General features: G+C 40.6%; 2 protein-coding genes across 2 annotated transcripts in view; both read right to left on the bottom strand.

Annotated features, from left to right (window-relative positions):
* Nucleotides 1-22574, bottom strand: part of LOC308080590 (NLR family CARD domain-containing protein 3-like) — a gene marked incomplete at its 3' end in the record, with an annotated part of 110718 nt that overhangs the window by 86696 nt on the left and 1448 nt on the right. The window lies entirely within an intron of this gene.
* Nucleotides 2817-21385, bottom strand: LOC308080204 (NLR family CARD domain-containing protein 3-like; the record flags this gene model as incomplete). Its single annotated transcript, XM_080421980.1, has 6 exons — nucleotides 19694-21385; nucleotides 19428-19598; nucleotides 18617-18790; nucleotides 18387-18442; nucleotides 12881-13483; nucleotides 2817-2857 (listed from the first exon to the last, which is right to left on the bottom strand). The coding sequence occupies exons 1-6, from the start codon at nucleotides 21310-21312 to the stop codon at nucleotides 2817-2819; spliced, it is 2664 nt and encodes an 887-aa protein (XP_080278106.1). The 5' UTR covers nucleotides 21313-21385.

Raw genomic sequence — 22574 nt, 5'->3', positions numbered from 1 at the left:
AAACCAAGTACCCTGCCCATAAGCTTGAATTCTTGGCCCTTAAGTGGGCAGTCACTGATAAATTCGCTGACTACTTATATGGTACAGACTCCACGGTGGTGACCGACAGTAACCCCCTGACTTATGTCCTAACATCGGCCAAACTCGATGCGACAAGTTACAGGTGGCTGTCTGCACTTTCCACCTATTCCTTCCAACTCCAGTACAGAGCTGGCAAGCAAAACCTAGATGCTGACGCACTGTCTCGTCGCTCTCATGGTACACCGGAGGATGACCCGATATCACGGAAGGAGAGTGAACGAATCCAGCAGTTCACTGATTATCACCAAAGTGATGCCGAACATTCACTCGCTGTACCTCAAGATGTGGTCCAAGCTATATGTGACCGGCACATTGTCACCATTACTGAAGGCAACGATGCCGAAATCTCTAGTCCCGGGCTAGCTCTAGTTGAGTCCCTTGCTCATCATTCTACAGCCATTCCAGACAGCTTCCAGGAAGAACAAGTTGATGGTTTCCCTCTAATTCCCTCTCTTTCTGAGGATGAGTTGAGAGAAAAGCAGAGATTCGATCCTGCAATCAATGAAGTGATCGTTCAGATTGAAACTGGTCAAACTCCACCTACCAGTCTCAGAGAAGAACTACCTGAACTTCCCTTACTGCTACGTGAGCTGAACCGCCTGGAACTGCGGAATGGAGTGCTGTATCGAAGGAGGCAAGATGGACCCAATATCGTCTTCCAGCTAGTGCTTCCTGAGGAGCTGAGAGCAGTAGCACTTAAAAGCCTCCACAACGACATGGGCCACATGGGAGTTGAGCGGACAGTGGATCTGGCACGAGCCAGATTTTACTGGCCAAAAATGTACATGGCCATTGAAAAGATGATCAGAACCTGTGAGCGTTGTGTTCTTCGCAAGTCCTTACCTGAGAGAGCCGCTCCACTAATTAACATAAAGACCAGTAGACCTCTTGAACTGGTGTGTATGGACTACTTATCCTTGGAACCAGACCGGTCCAACACTAAAGATATATTAGTCATCACCGACCACTTCACTAAGTACGCGGTAGCAATACCGACTCCAAACCAGCGAGCACGTACTGTAGCAAAGAGTCTTTGGGAAAACTTAATTGTTCACTATGGGTTTCCTGAGCGTTTACATAGTGACCAAGGCCCTGACTTTGAGTCAAAGACCATAAAATAACTCTGTGAGATAACGGGCATGAAGAAGGTGCGAACTACACCATACCATCCCAGAGGGAACCCGGTCGAGAGATTCAACCGTACTCTCCTCCAAATGCTTGGGACACTAAGTCAACAGGATAAACAGCACTGGAAGGACTTTGTCAAGCCTCTTGTTCATGCTTATAATTGTACTAAAAACGAGGTGACAGGATTCTCTCCTTACGAATTAATGTTCGGGAGACAACCAAGGCTTCCAATCGACTTAGCCTTTGGGTTACCCATCAATACCAGTGGGAAGTCTCATTCGCAATATGTCAGTGACTTGAAGTGCCGGTTGGAAGAGAGTTACAGGATTGCAACCTCTAACGCCCAGAAGAATGCTGAACGCAACAAGAACCGATTTGATAAACGAGTCACAGAGTCAACCCTGGAAGTGGGTGATAGAGTTCTTGTCCGTAATGTCAAGATACGTGGAAAGCACAAACTAGCAAACAGGTGGGAGGATGATGTCTATGTCGTCATAAAGAAAGCTGGAGAGATGCCGGTCTACACGGTCAAGCCCGTGGGTAAAGATAGACCTGTACGCACCTTACATCGAGACCTGTTGCTCCCTTGTGGCTTTCTACCCGCAACCTCAATGGACGAACCTGTCAGACAGCCTACTGTCAGGAGACCAAGGACAAGACAGAATCCTGATGTTGAGAGTGAAGAGGACGAGGATTCTGACTCAGAGAATCTACCTACTATGGTTAGATATCCTAGTCAGACACAAGACCAAGATACTCACAAGTTGAGGAACCCTCCTTGTGTGACCAGACAATCACATGAACCTGATGTGTCATCTCCTGAAGTTCCTGCTCCTCCGACAGTTGAATCCCCTGAAGAGGACACAGATGGAGACTTATCTCTACATAACTTAATTGACTCCGTGGAACCGGAAATTGAAGAACCTGTAAAGGAAAACCTACCCGAACATGTCAACTTACCTGATGAGGACATACCATCCGAATGTGATGATTTAACCGGACCAGACCCCTTACCTGAAAATGACTTGGAGGACATTGACAGGTCCCCTCTGGACACATGTCTGCAACCACCTGAGGAAACGTCTCTCAATGTAAATGAGCCATCCCCAGTGTTGTCAGATGTGCAAGAAGAGGAGGAATCTGGAAAAAATGGAACTGCACCTGAACAGTCCAGTTCAGTAGAGATACAGAATGATCTACCCCAAGATACTGAAACCTCTGTCCGTCGTTCTCAGAGACAACGTGAGAGGCCTGAGAGACTTCAATATTCTAGTTTAGGTCAACCCTTATCATTTGTTGTGAACTCCCTCTTCCAAGGCCTGAGTGAGGCATTTGCAAGTTCCATGCAAGGTTTCGATTGCTCAGACTATTTAGGAGACCTTTGACTAGGCAACTTCGTCATCTGAATGCACAGGGACGTGCATACCGTCAAGAAGGGAGGATGTAACACACATGATATGGAGTGGGCTACACATGACATTAGAGTGACTTCTGTATAGTGGTTCTGGCCAATTAGCAGTCATCAGGTCAGGCTGACCTACAAAGGCAGCCAGTTACACACACCTGCAGTCCTGCACTAATCAAACCAATCCCCAATCAAGCTAGAGTCAGTTCAGCTGTAGGTTGGAGACAGCCAGAAAAAAAGCCACTGTTGCACAGAACAGACAGCACAGAACACAGAGAGGAGAAGTTGAGATCTAGAAGAATATAAATATATGCAAACCACAGAGAAGCAAGGTAACTCACCCGTTGTTATATTTTCATTTGAAGAGTAACGAATAAGTTAAAATTACTTTGGTTTTGATGTGTGGTATTGTTTGACTTCTAGAACCCAATTGTGGATTCACTGGGGCAGCCATTGCAATTCATGTTTGTGCCCAGCCTGTTTCACAGAATCGGTGAGACTGTTCATTCTTTTAATTTAAAGGATGTTGTTTTGTTTCATGTTACACTTGAGCTAATGGTGAACACATTCTAATGTAATGGTTTACAATGGAGTTTGTTTCCAAGTGTTGATTACAAAATGTATGTAATCCATTTTGCATTGCACTTGACAAGAGTTGAATTCATGTGAAGATGTTTTTGTTTAAAATACATATGTTTGTTTAAAAAGTATGTACAAAGATTTAAAAATGCACAGTGTTGCATACAGTATTTCATTTATTGTTTCATTTAAAAAAGATCATGTAATGTTATTTCATGGTTAAAAACTGAATAGAAAACAGACCGTAGATACTCTGATACTGATTGGATTTCTCTGGCCCTGTCTGATGACAGGTCAGGTTTTTTGTTGGATTGGATCTTTTCCAGTGACCGTTCCAATAGATGGCGAGCTAACCCACCCAGGATCTAGAGAGTGATTGACAGCGATCACTGGACAGTTCTACTGCACTCTACTGTGTGGTAGGCCTACTTCTGCAGACTCCCCCACTCTCAGCTGCAGTACTCCCAATTCCCCCTCTCTCCCACTCTCCCACACACACACACGCACACACAATCCCCCTGGAACTTGGAACCCAGATACTTACCTCCTAGGTATTGGAACCCACCTGGAACTCTGACACGTATACTGATACCTACCCTCCTGGTTTATCCTTGGAACTCTGACCCCTTAACATTATACTGAAATTTACCTTACCTCCTCAAATTGGGAACTGTGACTGAGTGGAAATAGTTACCTATTTAAAGGGTGGATTTCTATTTTGCAATTGTCCTATTTTCATTGTTATTTGATTGAACTGGAACAGAAACTATCTTGAATTTAAAGGTGACTACTGAAGGTTCAAGTTAGAAGGGTGCACCCAAATTAGAGAGACACAGTGGCCCTCATTTATCAACGCGGTGCAGCCCAAATAATGGGCGTAGGGCAAGGCATTTATCAATATATCCTGACGTGGGCTTCATCCTACCATACGCTGAGATCTCACGTCTGGTCGAGACCAGTTGTTGACGTTGGCTGCGCCCGTTTATTCCATTCTAGACCTGCGGAGCAGCATTGTCTGACTGTCTGACAGGCATCTGGACACATAATCCACTCCTAAATGTATATCTACACACTAATAATTAATCCCTGTGAAAATATAACATTTTATAAAGTAATTTAAACAAACTGCTTTAACAGTCATTCAGTTGCATTGGCTATTTTAAAATAGCAGATCTGCAAGCTCAAAAACGGGTCGCATCGCGACGCGTTGTGAGCTTGTAGATCTGCTATTTTCAAAATATACGAGCGCTTTTGCGTCGGGACTCGGGAGTCCCGCGGTCGGGACTGCCGACGATCTTTTCATGGACAGTGAGGTGTACAAACTTACAGTAGCTTGTCCTATGGTATGGAGTTATGTCATAGAGAGTTTTGAAGACTACAACCTGGATGGGTTAAGGATATAAACCCGACGCTCCAATCTCTTATTAACGGGACGGACCGAAACCACTGCCGTCTCACGGGGAATATCCTACATGACTGCTTGTGCACTGCTCGGTATGGGTTAAATAAATTAATATACAAACGTATTCCATTCATGGCGATGTGATTGGTATCATAATATGTCATTCATGTAGGCTACAAGCCTACGTGACAAAGATTGTACCGCTACGGTACGGATTACAATACATGAAAAACACCGCTGGGCGGGTGTGTGTGTGTGTGTGTGTGTGTAAGAGAGAGAGAGAGAGAGAGAGACAGAGAGAGAGAGGGGGGGGCGTGTGCGTGTGCGTGTGTGGCGATCGCAGGCGGGGGAAACTCTTTCTCATTGGCTTTTGATGTCTTTGGTCGTATTCTGGTCCTTCTTCATGTCGTAAAATCGGGGCGTTTTGAGAATATTTAAGGGCGTGTTATTTAAATGACGCTAGGTTCCAGCCGTGACATTTATCAAGCCTGGGACCAAATGTAGGCTCGGATCAGCTGTGTAGGATTCGTTGATAAATGTGACTTCGACGTTGGTGTACGGCCGAATATATGGAAAAATATAAGCCGGTTTATAAGCTGCGTTGATAAATGAGGGCCAGTGAACTGTGATAAGTGAAGTGGCCAAACAATTGCCACAGTGTTGGTACCAACCATTTTGTATTTCCCCATTGTTGTTTACATGTTTGTTTGTTTTATATGTTTATCATTTTTCTATATAAATAGCCGGCAATCAGTTAACATTTTGTGTCTGAGTCTCACTAAGTATTCCCCACAGCTCCAGAGAGTCGAACCTAAACTAAACCTAGACTAGCCCAGATTACACTATAGTGCCTTGGGTACTATAAGTTACAACTAGAAGTGTCACTCACCGACTAGTGGCACAAGTGAGCACTACATATATTTAATAAATACCCTTTGTTTTGCCGTTTTCAAAAAAGTTTTTTCACAGAATCAAACGTTTTATGGTCATGATTCACCAGGACCCTGGATGGCTTGATTCTAGGCTTAAATGAATTGATATAAATATTTTTGGAAATGTCAATGGGAAAAATGCATTGAGTATTTTGAAGTGGAACCAGAAAATGGCCGCCACTGCTATGCCCTATAAGATGAAGTGTATGCCAGGGGTTTTACCACCAGTCATGAAGAACGTGTTTAGTGTTTTATTCTGATGTTCAAAGTAAATGCTTGAGTATTCAAAAAATAATAATACTTAGTGAGTATGGTAAATGGTCAGAAATTGTGAAAATAGCAGATCTACACACTCAAGTTGTGAGACAGCTATTTTCAAAAGAGGGCTTAAGTGGTTAATCATAATATATTTCTGCAAGTTTGGGTTCCAAGAGTCCCTTCCTAGAAATGTAGTGGATTGGAGTCAAAAGTATTCTACAATATTTCTATTTGAAATGCACAGTAGCCAGTGGTGGAAAGTACATTTATTTAAGTACAGTACTGTACTTAAGTACAATTTTGAGGTATTTGTACTTTACGAGTAATTCCTATTTCCAATACTTTTACTTCTACTCCACTACATCTCAGAGGCAAATATTGTACTTTTATTCCACTACATATTTGAAAACTTTAGTTACTAGTTACCTTTCAGATATTCAATTATGATATTATGAAACATACATTAACCACTTTAGCCCTATTTTATACATAGGCTATTTTCAAATATTGTTGTACTTTTACTTTAGGTACTTTTGCTTTAAGTACATTTTGATGCCAATACTTTTGTACTTTTACTCAAGTGCATTTTTAATTCTGGACTTTTACTTGTAAGGGCGCGCTCCCACCGCACTTTTATTTTACCTCTGGGGCAGAATCTGCCAATGCATTGTCAATGTAAATGCGTGGATTCACGCAAGAGCAGATTTTTCCGCTTGTCGAGCAGACCTTGCGTTTATCTGCTCTCCGCGACTAAGCATAAAACTGCTGGAGGCAGGAGCCGATTTTCTCCCTCTGTCCAATCGGGTGAGTTGAAGGCGGACCGTCCCAAGATTCAGGAAGCACCATGGTGCTCAAGGCAGCAGGCGGTGCGGGCTACGGGGACGGTCTTGAATGTGAGTGACAGGTGCGTCACAGCGTTTTTTTGAATCCGCTGGCTGCAAAAAACTGTGGCCGCGCACAACCTGCGTTTAACAGCGGCCAGCCAACTCTTGCCCGGCGCGCTCCCACCAAGAGTTGGCTGGCCGCTGTTTGCAGAATCTGCCAATGCATTGTCAATGCAAATGCGTTGATTCACGCAAGAGCAGATTTTTCCGCTAGTCGCGCAGACCTTGCGTTTATCTGCTCTCCGCGACTAAGCATAAAACTGCTGGAGGCAGGCGCTGATTTTCTCCCTCTGTCCAATCGGGTGAGTCGAAGGCGGACCGTCTCAAGACTCAGGAAGCAACATGGTGCTCAAGGCAGCAGGCACAGGCGGTGTGGGCTACGGGGAGGCTCCTGAAAGTGAGTGACAGCCGCGACACTCCCGTTTTTTAGAATCCGCTGGCTGCAAAAAACTGTGGCCGCGCACAACCTGCGTTTTACAGCGGCCAGCCAACTCTTGGTGGGAGCGCGCCCTAACAGAGTATTTCTATATTGCAGTATTGATACTTTTACTTAAGTAAAGAATTTGAATACTTTTTTCCACCACTTTTTTCCACCACTGACAGTAGCAATCATAGGCACCGAGTGCTATGAGCTTGTATATCTGCCATTTTTGAATAGCCCAAAGAAATCCAAAAATGACACAGGGATGCGTTCCCGGTCTTAAAGGGTTAAAGCACAATCACCACAACCTTGAAATCGTGTGTCTCTGACTCCTCGTGCCTCGTCGATTACCGATTGATCCAGAATCAAGAGAGAGGGAATTGCAACAATGTCAAAACTATTAATAAAGATGGCGGCCCGTCGACAGTAGTGATCAATCTGGTGTGCCGTCTGCTTCAAATAACCTCAATGACATTGTCAACCATAGGTATTCGACCCCGACACCAAGGTCTAACTGTCTCAATGGAAGAGTAGGGGGACCACCTCAAATCACTGCAGATGTGCTAGTTATATTGTATTAACATACTCTACCATACAGATGTAGTAGTGATATTGTAATAACATACTCTACCATCAGTGGTGTAAAGTAACTAAGTACATTTACTCAAGTACTGTACTTAAGTAAGATTTTGAGGTATTTTTTCCTTTCCTCGGTATTTAAAATTTTCAATACTTTTACTTCTACTCCACTACATCTCAGAGGAAACTATTGTACTTTTACTCCACTACAATTGTATGAAGACTAGTTACTAGTTACTTTGTAGATTTTAATTATTATTACAAAACTTCAGCTGTATATATATGTCGGCTATTTGAAAATAGCAGATCTACAAGCTCGCGATGCGACACATTGTGAGCTTGTAGATCGGCTATTTTCAAAGGATTTTCTATACATTTTGAACTTGTGAAATGGGACATTCTGCACAATGAGTACTTTTACTTTTGGTACTTTAAGTATATTTCGATGCCGATACTTTTGTACTTTTACTCAAGTACATGTTGAATACAAGTGTTCTACTTGTAACAGATTATATCTACATTGCAGTATTGATACTTTTACTTGAGTAAAAAAAATTAGCACTTTTTCCACCACTGTCCACCACTGTCTACCCACCACTGTCTACCCATTCAAACCACATCTCTGTCCTTTTTAGATTTCTTTGGGCTATTCAAAAATAGCAGATATACAAGCTCATAGCGCTGCACAGAGTGCCGCGCTATGAGCTTGTAGATCTGTTTTTTTTTGTTGTTGAAAAATCGTGGGTCTTTGAACATAAATATTTTTAAAGCGAACATTTGTAACTCAAATCTTTGCTTCTGGGGATTCTACAAATGTCTTCTAAATCCTAACTGATGTTGCTATAATATCGGTTGTTCGCAAAAATGTATTTGGCCGTGGACCCCCATCTCAACATATTTTGTTCCAGGACCCTCAGAAGTTGTAACAGAGTAAACAATGTTTGCTTTAAAAATATGTATATATATTCAAAGATGTGCACTCATTTTCTCGATTTTTCAAAAATAGCAGATCTACAAGCTCATTTAGCAGGGGGACCCCTGGAACCCCCCAAGGACTCCTGGGGGTCCCTCCTGGACCCCACTTTGAAAACCACTGATGTAGGCCTAATGACTGGTGGGTTGCCATGGTGATAACGACTGGTAGTGCAATAAGTCCTAAGTTCCTATTCATCAGTATCACAATGGAAAAAAAATGTCAAGGTTTTAAAGCATGTCATATTTTTTTAATATTATTTTTTTTTTTTAATATTATTTTTTTTTGGCTATGTTTTGCTACTTTTGAGTGACACTGTATGACGAAGTAGGACATTAATTTTAAATATAAAAAGGTTGAAAAGTGGAGATACGAGGTTTCTGCCCGACAGCAACAATGTGTAACCCAACTCGAGAACACATGTCGTTACTGCTGGGCAGAAACATTGTATCTCCGTATTTCGACTCACTACAGTGTCACAAACGTAGCAAACATAGCCGATCTACAAGCTCACAACCCTGGGGGGGGGGGGGGGGGTTCCACGTGGTCCCCAGCTAAAGTAGTTCACACGGCATCACAATCATTTTAACCACTTTATCCATGTTATGTTGGCTTTGTATATCTGCTATTTTTGAAGAAAAAAAATGAACAAGTTTGAGAACCACTGGCCCTTCTATTGTGTTAGTAATAATAATAATAATAATACATTTTATTTGTATTGCACTTTACATTTGAAACAAACCTCAAAGTGCTACAGTACATAATAAAACAGAAAAGAAAACCATTTGCAAGAGAATCAAAAAATCAAAAAGTCTAAAACAGGGTTAAAACATGTTTAAAACAAGTTTAAAAAGGAGAGACAGGGTTATTAAAACCGTCTTAAAAAGCTAACCAAATGCTTTGTTAAAATGGTAGGTTTTTAGTGCTCTCTTAAAAGTGATCACAGATTGTGGAGCTCTGAGATGGTCTGGGAGTGAGTTCCACAGCCGGGGGGCAGCTGCATAGAATGCTCGGTCTCCCATGGTGCGGAGGTTGGTGTGCCGTTCCTTGAGTTTATTGGTGTTTCCTGAGCGGAAACACCAATTTAGTGTTAGGGTCTTTTTTGACCCGTTTTCAAGTTTAAATAGGTAAAAAGTACCCTTTACATTTCTTTATTGGAACGAGGCGTCATGATATCCTCAGAAATAGCCATTTTAACGCAACAAAAGTATTTATCATCATTTTAATTAATTTTGATGGTCTCAAAAAAAAATGACACTTTTGGTGTTAGGGTCCGAAATGACCCGGCAAAGAAGTGTGGCTGAATTCCCCCCCATATTGTCAATATTCAATGTTTACATGTTTGAGAGTGAGAGAGACTTGTCCTCAATTAGCATTTGCTATCAGAAGTAAAATAAAGTTTGAGTCAAAATAAATGACTTTTTACCTTCTATGGTATACGGGTAATTTCGGACCCTAACACCACTAGTGTCACTATTTTTTATAATTTTAACATTTTTTAAAGTTAAAAAACGAAAACAAGTTTTTATTTTTATTTTTTATTTTTGGAAGTGTGTTCTAATTATTATTCTTAATTATTCTATTCTAGCTAGATAACATCATTATCCATTGCCTTCATTATAGGAAATCTAATGAGTGAATTTTAACATTTTTATAATAGAAAACAAGATATTTTGAAAGATGAAACCCTAGCCCTAACCCAACATAATATTTTAAAAGTGTTTACATGGATATGAATGCATTACAAGTCAGCTATGAGGTGGGAGGAAAATATTAATGAAAATACTTATTTTTTTAGTATTTTGGGCTGATTTAAATCACGGGTCAAATTTGACCCGCTAACACCACAAGTGGATGCAGTTTTCTAACACAATGCAAGGGTTAAGAGTGGCTGTGTTTTTTAATATAAATATTTAACCATTTAAAAGTATTAACAAGAGCTTGTGACTAAATAATAACTACAGTACATCAGATCCATTGGATCACAAAATGATTGTGATGCTGATGCTATTGACCTATTAACAAATTATGCAAACCCCACTTTGAGAACCACTGCCTTAGGCCTTAGGCCAGGCGTTTTCAAACTTTTTAAAACAAATTTCATTAGGCCATGGAACCCCTATCATTGTTCACCTGGTACTTCAATTGGACAGAATGTTGTTTAGAGAGCATATTGGTTTTAGACAGATGCTGGATTCATTGTTTACCTGGTATCCTATAGTTTAAAATGTACAGAATGTATGCACTGCTTCATCGTAGTGTAAAAACAGCTTGTGGTGAGCTTGTTCCCGGCCTGGTCAAACCATTCAAACTGATGAGCTCTTCCCCTTCTTTGGGCTACAGATCAATCAAGCTGCAGTAAAAAAAGCCTTTGACAAGCAGCAGAGAAGGGTAGGGTTGCATTTAAAATGTCCATAGCTCCTCGTCTAACCAGGAAACTATAACTAGACAGGACTCTCATGCACCTTGTCTCCGGATGCCCTCTAGGAGGCGCTACAGTTCTATCAAAGAAAAGACAGAGAGACTCAAACAGAGCTTCTTCCCCAGAGCCATCATTGTATTAAATGCAAACTAGCACTGATGGATGGAAATTTTGTGAAAATAGCCGATCTACAAGCTCACAGCATGTTCATGTTATGACGCGTTGTGAGCTTGTACATTGGCTATTTTTGGCTGACAGACTGACATCTTTAAGTTGATCTTTGTATGTTAAAATAATACTATAATTGTATATAGTCTCATGTCCAACACACATTCCTCTAAGACAGTCTAAGGGACAAATGAAGTGACCTTGATCCTTTAAGTGTTTAAATCAACATAATCATCAAATCTTCTTGCACAATAAGTGATGTGATTACTCCTAGACAAAGGATATTAATTTTTTGTTATGTATTCAAAAATATGAATAATGAACAGATGTGCTTTTCAAAGAGAATGAAGTAAGTTGAAGTTTATTGTCATAATACTTGATAACAATGTACATCATTAGCAGTCATGACATTCTTGTCCAACTCAACTTTACATTTGCAAAATAAAAGCATAGTGAGTGATTACATCAAGACAATATTTGATCAGTCAATCGTGACATTTTCTACTGTCCTTGACTCTTCAAGGAAAATACAGACGTCAAAAGACTCCCACATGAATGAAGAGAATAACAGCATCTTTGTATCAAACATCATGTAGTTTATATATGACAGAGTTTAAAAAGCAACAACATGCCATCATAAATGGCTTATTGACTCTATGCATGCTTCAGTCTTATGTTAAAGGATTAAACCAAAAATAATGTAGTGTGTGCGTGTCAGTGTATATGCTGATTTTTGTATGTCTGAGTGTACACATGGACAGTGGTGCAAAGTAACTAAGTACATTTACTCAAGTACTGTTCCTGTCTGCAATTTTGAAGTACTTCTACTTTACTTGAGTATTTCCATTTTCAATGCTTCTACTCCACTACATTTCTGAGGCAAATAATGTAGTTTTTACTCCACAGAAATGATTTGACAGATTTAGTTACTTTGCAGATTTAGATTATTAATACAAAACATAAATTAATGTGTTACCCCCAAAATCATTTGGGGATCCCCCTGGGGGTCCCGACTTCCAGTTTGGGAACCATTGTGATTTGTCCTAACCCATTTGTAACTGTCAGAGGGTACAAATTAAACCAAATGAATCCTAATTTGAAAACTGTCAGTACACATTGAACCCTAACCCATATGTAGTTCTGAGAGTGTACAAACGGTACCAAATGGACCCCAACCCATGTGTTACTGCTAGATGTTACACATGTAAACAAATGGATCCTAACATATTTGTAATTTTGAGGATTTTACTGTGTGTGTGTGTGTGTGTGTGTGTGTGTGTGTGTGTGTGTGTGTGTGTGTGTGTGCGTGCGTGCGTGCGTGCGTGCGTGCGTGCGTGCGCGCGCGCGTGCGCGCGTGCGTGCGTGCGTGCGTGAGAGAGAAGGAATGCAAGCGTTCTTCCAGGACACAGGATGCTACTACTGAACCTCTTCTCTCTGAGACACACACACACACACACACACACACACACACACACACACACACACACACACACACACACACACACACACACACACACACACACACACACACACTGAGGAGTCATACTGAACCCAGAACTCTGTTATACCCTATAACCCTAACCCTGCTACTACAGCTCCTCCTCCTCCTCCTCCTCCTCCTCCTCCTCCTCCTCCCCCTCTCTCTGACACAGAGACACTGAGGAGCCAGGCTTATAGAACCCAAACCCAGCATAGAGGGGTTCAGTGAACGTGTGCTGGACGGTGTACAAGTGTGTCAGTGTGCCAGAGGACACTTTGTAAAAGGACACAGTGCCAGCCGGCCAGTCCACATACACTCCTACTCTGTTGTTACTGCCATGTACTCCTACTCTGTTGTTACTGCCAAGCACTCCTACTCTGTTGTTACTGCCATGCACTCTTACTCTGTTGGGGGTGGCAGAGATACTGATAGGGTTTGAGCTTAATCCTTTATTGAAGGAGTAGATGTATTTAACATCATCACATTGCAGACACCAGGACTTGTTATTTAATCCAAACGCACTGTTAGGACCCCATCCTCTGTTGATTCCTCTGTATGTCACTGTTATATCAACCTCTCCCCTCCACTCTACCTCCCAGTAACAGCGTCCAATCAGACTCTCTCTACACATCACCTGTACATAGAATGTAAATCTGTCTGGGTGATCAGGATACTTCTGATCCTCTTCCACACATGTCACCTTCCTGTTGTTCTCAGACAGAGAGAGGTCTCTGTGTGCTGTGTTTGGATCCAGTGTGAGTTTACACACATCTGATGAGAGAACAAGATACAATACAACATCAGTTTACAAACAAATGCAACTTAATTATGATGTATACATATTATTATTAATAATGAATGAAAAGAAGATAATTCACATATATTAACCACTTATGCCCTATTTTATACTTTTATACTATTCAAAAATAGCCGATCTACAAGCTCACAACGTGTCGCGATGCGTTGCGACATCTCAGCAGAACATATTGTACTTTTTACTCCACTACAATTATTTGACAGCTTTAGTTACTAGTTAATTTGCATATTTAGATTATTATTTGAAAACATTAATTAACCACTTCAGTACTACAGTATTTTACACTTATGGCTATTTGAAATAGCTGCAATAGATGCAATGAGTTGTGAGCTTGTAGATTGGCTATTTATTTTTCACTTAAAAAAAATAAAAAAAATACAATACAGTACTTTCACTGTGCTAACTGCCCAATTGTAACTCTGAGAGGGTACAAATGGAACCAAATGGACCCTAACTGATTTTCCCCTGCGGGAAATAAAGGTATCTATCTACAGTAACCCATTTATAACTCTGAGAGGGTACAAATAGAACCACGTCAACCAACCTAATGTACTTGTAACTCTTGAGCATTGGTGGACAGTAACTAAGTACATATTTTGAGTATCTATACTTTACTTTAATATTATATAGAGCCATAATTATTTTAACTGTGAAACTTCAAGCTCACAACCTATCACCATAGCCTTGTATTAGAGAGTTGTGCCAATGAGGGGGCAGAAACAGCGCCGGTCACGTGCTTCATGTAAACTGGAAATAGTGACAAGGAGCCATAGACTTCAATGCATTCCATGAACTTCCGGTTTAGGGCTTTGTCACTATTCGCCAATAGATTGCTATGTAGAAGACCTGGCCCGAAGAAGTGAACGCGAGTGTCAGAACTCTAAATTCTGACACTCGCGTAAATGACTCAGTAGTGCTGTACTGAAGTACTATGTTTTTGTATTTTTACTTTACTGGACTATTTCCAATTTTAAATACTTTTACTTCTACTCCACTACATCTCAGAGGCAAATATTGTAATTTTACTTCCCTGCAATTATTTGAAAAATGCAGTTTATAATTACTTTTAATTATTATTACAAAACATACATTCACCACTTTAGCCCTATAGAGCAAGGGTTCCCAAACCTTTCAGGCCGCGACCCCTCAACATAATCACACAGTTGCACAGATAAATATTGAGAAAATAATCGAACTACAAGCTCACATTGTGAGCTTGTAGATCGTCTATTTTCACAATGTTTGCCTCTTTCTTACGTAATATTTGACAATTTGGTATTAAAAAGGTCTTAAAGGTCATTAAATTCTAACTTTAGAAATGTGCAGATACCCTGTATACACTTATACTGTATGCTGGTTTGTTTCCTGTTGAGTGAAAAAACTATTTTGCACCGTAAGCTAATCATCTGGGGACCCCCTGAAATAATTTGGGGACCCCCCTGGGCGTCCTGACCCACAGTTTGGGAACCACTACTATAGAGTATATCAGTGGCAGTAACAAGTTGTAATTTTGCCCTTTTTCTTTCCAGCTTTCAAATATTTGACACAGAATCAAACCTTTGTATTGAAATCCTTTGTTAGGAAAATAAAGACAATTTGATTGTCTGGTTGATATATTTTTTTGCTTTTTTATTTATTTATGTTTTGTATTGTGTTTACATATTGCGCTGCTGTCTTCAGGACCCCCTTGAAAACAAGATGCTGGTACTCAAGGGGTTATTCCTAATAAAGAATTTCAATGTGTAAATGTGAATATTTGAGCAATGTAGACTATTAATGCAATGCAATGCAATTACCAAATTCCAATATTTGCGGTTATTGGGTGGATTTTGGCAATTTGGGGCGTTTTTTTGTTACTTTATTTCGGTTTTAGGGTTAGGGTTAGGTCAATCTGGGAACCCAGAACCAACTGAAAAGGAAACACAGCGACCTCTGCTGTGTGTTACTATGTCAGTTGGCTCTGGGCGGAAGAAAACGTAGCACCCGTGCGCAAGGAAACCAGGGTTTTGGTCTGCCTTCACCGCTCCACTTCCGGTGGTGCGACTATGTTTTCATTCCCACTAGCAATATTTCTACACGGAACACTAACACCACTTCTCCCAGAGAACATGGATCGTTTTGGTTATAAGCCCACTTGTTTCTATGATGAAAGAGCAAGTTAAAATGTGAATATCTTTCCGTGGTTTTGTCTGCTCCGCGGACGCTATTGTTAAATTAGTTTAGGCTTGTTTCGAGTGGGGAAGGATCGACGGACACGTGAATCCCGCCCACTACATTTGATTGGGTAAAGCGCGGCCTGCTTCCTGATCTGAAGGCACGCCCACTTGTAGGCTACTGCGTACATGTTAAGACGAACCTCCCCGACAGATTCAAACGCAGAGCAGAATCTGTTCTTGAGAGATTAGGGTTAGGTTTATGTTATTTAATTCTTATTTTTGCCTGATTTTACAGATTTTTTATCAAAAAAAAAATTATGAAAAAAAAAAAAAAAAAAAAATGTGAAACTGAGGGTGCCAGGCCCCCTCAGGCACCCCCGTGGCGCCGGGCCTGCATGGTAAGATTGATATTTATATATATAGCGATAGAAGTAGAGTGGTCATCTTCACTTACATCTGAATGATAAATAATACAATCATTGTTTACGTATAAAGTAATAAAAGTAATAATATTGGGTCAATTCATCCGTCTAGGTTGTGTCTATGCAGGGGCATCTTATATTTGTGAATGATTACTTGGAAGTTGAGATTACTTAAGATGTTTACATTCTGTTTTATCCACCTTCATGTGACACAGCATCTGATATTTACACAGTTCAAATGTTTTTTTTTTTTCCTTTTTTTTTGTGCAAATGATAGTCAATTTGTGAGACAATAAATATATTTGTTAAACAATTACAGGTCAAGTGATTCCAGTGTCTGTTGTGTTGTGGTCCGGGCTTAGCCTGGCATGGACTAATATCACTGCGTAGATATTAGTCTGGAATCTCTGTGTGGAACCTGCATTTCCGAGGGGCAAATTTAAAAAATGCCTCTGATGATAAACCCACCCCATATTTGCGTACTGGGCTCTGATTGGTGCCTCACAACTTCGGAGGGAGAGAAATAAAATATCTATTGAGAGGGGCCAGACCTAATTTTCTGGAACCAGGCTAGTCCGGGCTGGCGTAACGGTTCGGGCACCTAGGCTCCTAACTCTAGGCTCCTTATGTTCTTTGCTGTATGTCACTGCCCGTCTCTCTCTTTCATTCGTCTGTCTCCACTCACTCTATCAATAAAGGCAAAAAGCCCCAAAAATATCTTAAGAATTATACAAGCATAATTTGCATACATTTGCGATAATATCGTAAATTGTGATTATTTGGGCTACAATAATTGTGATATGAAATCGTCCCATGCCTAGTACAGTTCCCCCAGTATAAAGCCCACATTCAACTAATACCAATTAGAGAAGATTGAGCGCATTCCATTTGATGTCAGTGCTCAGTTGCTCATTAATTCACTATGACATTGATTAACTAACTGCTTATCAATGTTAACGGGACAAGCAGGATTACATCATACAAAACAGCCTCTCAGGACCACCATAACCAGACTCTCTTCACTGCTCATATCTGCCCATGCTCATCTTGGACAGGGCGAGCCGTCATTCGCTGCCTGAATATCAGGACAACAACCTTTTTTCAGTGCTATGATTCATCTCATGGGGACACATGCTGTGAGTGTCCTCCTGTCCTTAGACGGGGATGAACGAGGCGGGGAAATTAAAATACTGCAGATATAAATTTATCCACTATCTCAAAGTATTTATTTAGTGAGCTGCATGAGTTGATCTGTTACAAGACAGTGCACGTGAGAGTGTATAAATGGAACCAAATGGACCCTAAACCATTTGTAACTGCTGGATTTTACTGTGCTGTGTCTCTCCCTCAAGCCTACTTTATACTTTGTTGTGTAACTGCACAATGTGTTGTAAGCTTGTAGATAAATTTTTACAAGCGACACCATCCCATTAATCATGTATGCTGCATGCTCATGACTCATAACATTTAGTCCTTAGATATTGACATTTGGTATCGAAGGACAGGGGATTTTTCAGTAATCAATGGTATCAAATCAGTTCCTTGAATGAATGACATCTGATGGGAGAACAATACAACACCAGTTTACAAACAAATACAACTTAATAATAATGTATGAATAAATACTACCCTATATCATATCATATCCTCAGTGGTGGAAAAAGTACTCACATGTTTTACTTAAGTAAAAGTATCAATACTGCAATGTAGAAGTACTCTGTTACAAGTAAAAGTCCGGAATTCAAAATTGACTTGAGTAAAAGTACAAAAGTATTGGTATAAAAATGTACTTAAAGTACCAAAAGTAAAAGTACTAGAATGTTTGAAAATAGCAGATCTACAAGCTCACAACGCGTCGCAATGTGACGCGTTGTGAGCTTGTAGTTTGGCTATTTTCAAATAGCCGAGGTATAAAATAGGGCTAAAGTGGTTAATGCATGTTTTATAATGTAATCATTTATATCTGCAAAGTAACTAGTAACTAAAGTTTTCAAATAATTGTAGTGGCGTAAAAGTACAATATTTGCCTCCGAGATGTAGTGGAGTAGAAGTAAAAGTATAGACAATTGGAAATACTCTTACCTAAAAAAAAAGTACCTCAAAATTGTACAGCACTTGAGTAAATGTACTTAGTTACTTTACACCACTGCATAATTATCCTACATCCTACTATATCCTACTATTCCTACTATCCTATTATTTAATGAAACCTCTGACTGTATGTGATAACATGATGTGTGCTGTTTTGATGTCATGAATAGAGCAGAATACACACTTACTTATTGGGCACTTCTTTAGACCTCGTTTCAGCCAACACACTCCACCATGGTCAACACTGGGGGTGAGGGAGAGACAAAGTCAGGCCTGTATTATCTCTTAAAAAATTGAAACAATAAATGATAATGATTTCACACGATAAACCATTAAACACTATACATCATCATGGTGTTAGCATACTATAAACCTACTAGAGCACATTGACACTGAGTGACATCAAGTGTCTCCATACCTGAGAGCCTCCAAGCTGCAGTGTGGATCCCTCTGTCTAGCAGACAGTAGCGCCGTACCGACGTCTCCTGGATGATTTTTGCTCAGGTCCAACACTTTCAAATGGGAGGGGTTGGAGATCAGAGCTGAGGCCAGAGAAGAAAAGCCTTGCTCTGTGACCAGACAGCCTGACAACCTATACACACAAACATAATTATGCACACATACCTAGCTACTCATATACACACAGTGCAGTGCACACAAACTGTACATGTATGCTATGCATATAATATTTAAAGTAAGACCCATGCACACAGCACCTTTAAGTACCTCAGAGTGTGTTATGATTTATTTAATCTTGAGTACATGAACGCGGCCTCCTCCACACTGATGGCTGTGTAGTGTGAGTAGTATATTGTGTATATTTTACTCTATGTTGTGTATTGCCAGGTATCCGCTTCATCCATGGGGTGCCAGCGTTTTTTGAACGCAGCTTGCGATTTCCATGAAATTTTACACGCACATTCCCACTAGGCCGAGGAAGAAATGCCACTTGAAAATGTTTAAATCAGCCTCATGGTGGCGCTATAACAGGCCGATCTGCGTGAAAATTGCACGCACACTCCCTAGAGGCCAGGGAAAAACATCTGCCTTTTTGACATTTGCCTTTTATAGCGCTACCAGGAGGCCGACTTATGTAAAACACATTTTGGGATATTAAGCCTTCAGATTTTATCTAAATTTCACGCACATCGGTACACATGATCTCTATAGGCGGAGACCTCTGCTCCGAGGAGCACTTTTTCTAGTTATCAGTGCGCCTACTTACTGACCTGAGAGTTTCCAGTATACAGTGCTTACTCGCCAGTCCAGCAGAGAGCAAGTCCACTCCTTTATCCTGTAGATCATTGTTGCTGAGGTCAATTTCTCTCAAACTGAAGCTGGAGCTGAGAACTGATGATAACTCCTTACAACATCTCTCTGAAAGGTTACAGCCACTTAGCCTGAAGAAAATAAATTAATGAATATTGTATTTTATTTTCTATTAAAATAAAATAACATAATATTGAATCTAACCAGTTATTATCAGTGCACCTACTGGGCTCTTTTGGAGGCTTTGACTACTGGCAACAGCCTCAGAAGACACTCCTCTGAAGCAGAGTATTTCCTCAGGTCAAACACGTCTAGTTCCTTTTCTGATGACAGCAAGATAAAGACCAGAGCTGACCACTGAGCAGGAGAGAGTTTGTCTGCGGAGAGACTTCCTGAACTCAGGGATTGTTGGATCTCCTCTACTAGAGAATGGTCATTCAGCTCATTCAGACAGTGGAACAGATTGATGCTTCTCTCTTGAGACAGATTCTTCCTGATCTTGTTCTTGATGTACTCAATTGTCTTCTTATTTGCCTTAGACCTATTTCCTGTCTTCACATCAAGCAATCGTCGTAAGAGAGTCTGATTGGTCTCCAATGAGAGGCCCAGCAGAAAACGAAGGAACAAGTCCAGGTGTCCTTTGGGACTCTCTAAGGCCTTGTCTATAGCACTCTGGTAGACATCTTCCTGGTCTCTAAATAGCTTTGACAAGCTTTGACAACATGTTTTTTTTGTTTCTGACAGTACATTATCACCATTGTTGATGAATGACACAAAGACATAAAGAGCAGCAAGAAACTCCTGAACACTCAGATGGACAAAGCAGAACGCCTGGTCCTCGTACAACCCATACTCCTCTGTCAAGACCTGTGTGAACACTCCTGAGCACACAGCGGCATCTCTGATATCAAAGCCATACTTTTCGAGGTCTTCTTCACTGAAGATCAGGTTTCCATTCTCCAACTGGTCAAAAGCCAGTTTTCCCAGAGACAGTATGACATCACTATCCTTTGGATTCCTATGAGAATGGATCTTAGCACTGTCAGTATACTTTTTATAATTCTGTTTGGACAGATCCACCATGTAGTGGATGAACATCTCTGCCAGGGTCTTTGGTGTTGCTCCTTTAGCATCCTGTTCTCCTTTTCTTAACGCATTCTCCAGAACTGCAGCCATGATGGAACAGAAGACTGGGATGTGACAGAAGTTGTGGAGACTTTGTGATTTCTTGATTTGTAAGAAGATTGTTTTGGCCACATTCTTATCACTGAATCTCTTCATGAAATACTCTTCCTTCTGAGCATCATTGAAGCCTCTCACTTCTGTCATCCTGTCAACACAATCAGTAGGTATCTGATCGGCTGCTGCAGGTCGAGTGGTTACCCAGATGTGAGCAGAGGGTAGCAGGTGTCCCATGATGAGGTTTGTCATCAGCACGTCCATGGAGGCTGGCTTTTTGACATCGGTCAAGATCTCATTGTTCTCGAAGTTTAAAGGAAGCCGACATTCATCTAATCCATCAAGGATGAACATAACTCCGGACCCGTCAGAGCTGCAGAGTTCTGCTTCCTTGGTTTCACCAAAGTAATGATGAAGAAGCTCCATCAAGCTGAAAACCTTGTCCTTCTTCCTATTCAGCTCTCGGAATGTGAATGGAAACATGGAGAGGATATCCTGGTTGGCTTTGTCTTCTGTCCAGTCCAGAGCGCACTTATGTGTTAAGACTGTTTTACCTATGCCAGCCACTCCCGTTGTCATCACTGTTCTTATTGGGTCATCTTCTCCAGGTAATGTTTTAAACATGTTCTCAAAGCTGATTATCCTTTCTGGTATTGCTGGTTGCATAGATGATGGTTCAATCTGTCTGACCTCATGGTTTTTATTGACCTCACCACTCCCACCCTCTGTGATGTAAATCTCTGAGAAAATGTCTTTCAGAAGTGTTTTTTTCCCTTGTTTTGTGGACAAAACCTGAAACTTCTTTCTCAGATTAGACTTGAATCGTGTTTGATACACAGCAGCAGGAGTTTCTAAAGGACCAAAGAACATCAGTAAGGGTTTGTTATGGTAATTGTCAAACACAAATGAGAATTGTTGATGATTCTCAAGTTAACCACTGAATTAAGGCTAGTGCTAATAATAGCAGAATTTATCAAATTAAGATGACATGAAATGTAACTCTACCTGCCTTCACCCCTACTCCCTATAGTCATCAAGAAGACTTCAGGATAATTATCCCTGAGCAATAACAAGTGACAATCTACAATCTCCCCTGTGTGTACATTCAAATGTATCCATGTGTCATGTGTTGCCATCACTTATATTGATATTGTGATGATAGAGCTGTGATTAAAGAAAAATGTATAACACGAGTAAAACATCTGTTCATATTCTTACCATTGGCTTTCGGGGTGTATTTAATACATTGTATTTCATTGTTTTCCATATTTACACAGTATAATATATTTTGTTTAAAAATATTGATGTAATAATGGATGATGCATCACAATTGCTCCGAATTGATACCAGGTGTGTCTAATATTGAACCTAGTAGCTGAAAGCCATCTTGGTCGAAAAGCATCCACTATAAATGATATGAATGCTGCTTCATGTCCTGGCCATTGTTATTGTTGTAGCCAATTTGATTGTGGTTTATTATGTGTATGTGAAGGTGCTGTGCTATAGTGAAGGTGCTGGGATATTGTGAAGGTGCTGTGATATTACTGCTTGACCTGGGCATACGTGGGATTTCGGGGTACAGCCTATTTGGGGGTGTCACAGGTGCACAGCTGTAGAGATTGGGAACGCCAAGGGAAGCCGACACTTTTTCAACCGTTCGTGTTTTCAGTTTGTTTTGAGTGTTTTCTGTGTATTTTCTTGTCCAGTGTTAATTTTGACAGCACATTTTTTTTATAAATTTGTATTTAGTTTTAGTGTAGCTTTAGTCGACTAAATATCATTTTATGATTTTGTCGACAAAAATGTATTTTGGCAGGCCTTGATGGCATCGCAATGGCTGATTTTTACACTTGGTTTCATGCTGAAAATAGCCGATCTACAAGCTCACAACGCATAGCAGCGAGCGTTGTGAGCTATTTTCAGAGCGC

The sequence above is a fragment of the Gymnoscopelus braueri genome, assembly GCF_963280865.1.
Source record: "Gymnoscopelus braueri genome assembly, chromosome: 24".
In the NCBI taxonomy this organism is placed as follows: domain Eukaryota; kingdom Metazoa; phylum Chordata; class Actinopteri; order Myctophiformes; family Myctophidae; genus Gymnoscopelus; species Gymnoscopelus braueri.
This window is presented reverse-complemented; position numbering and strand designations above follow the sequence as displayed.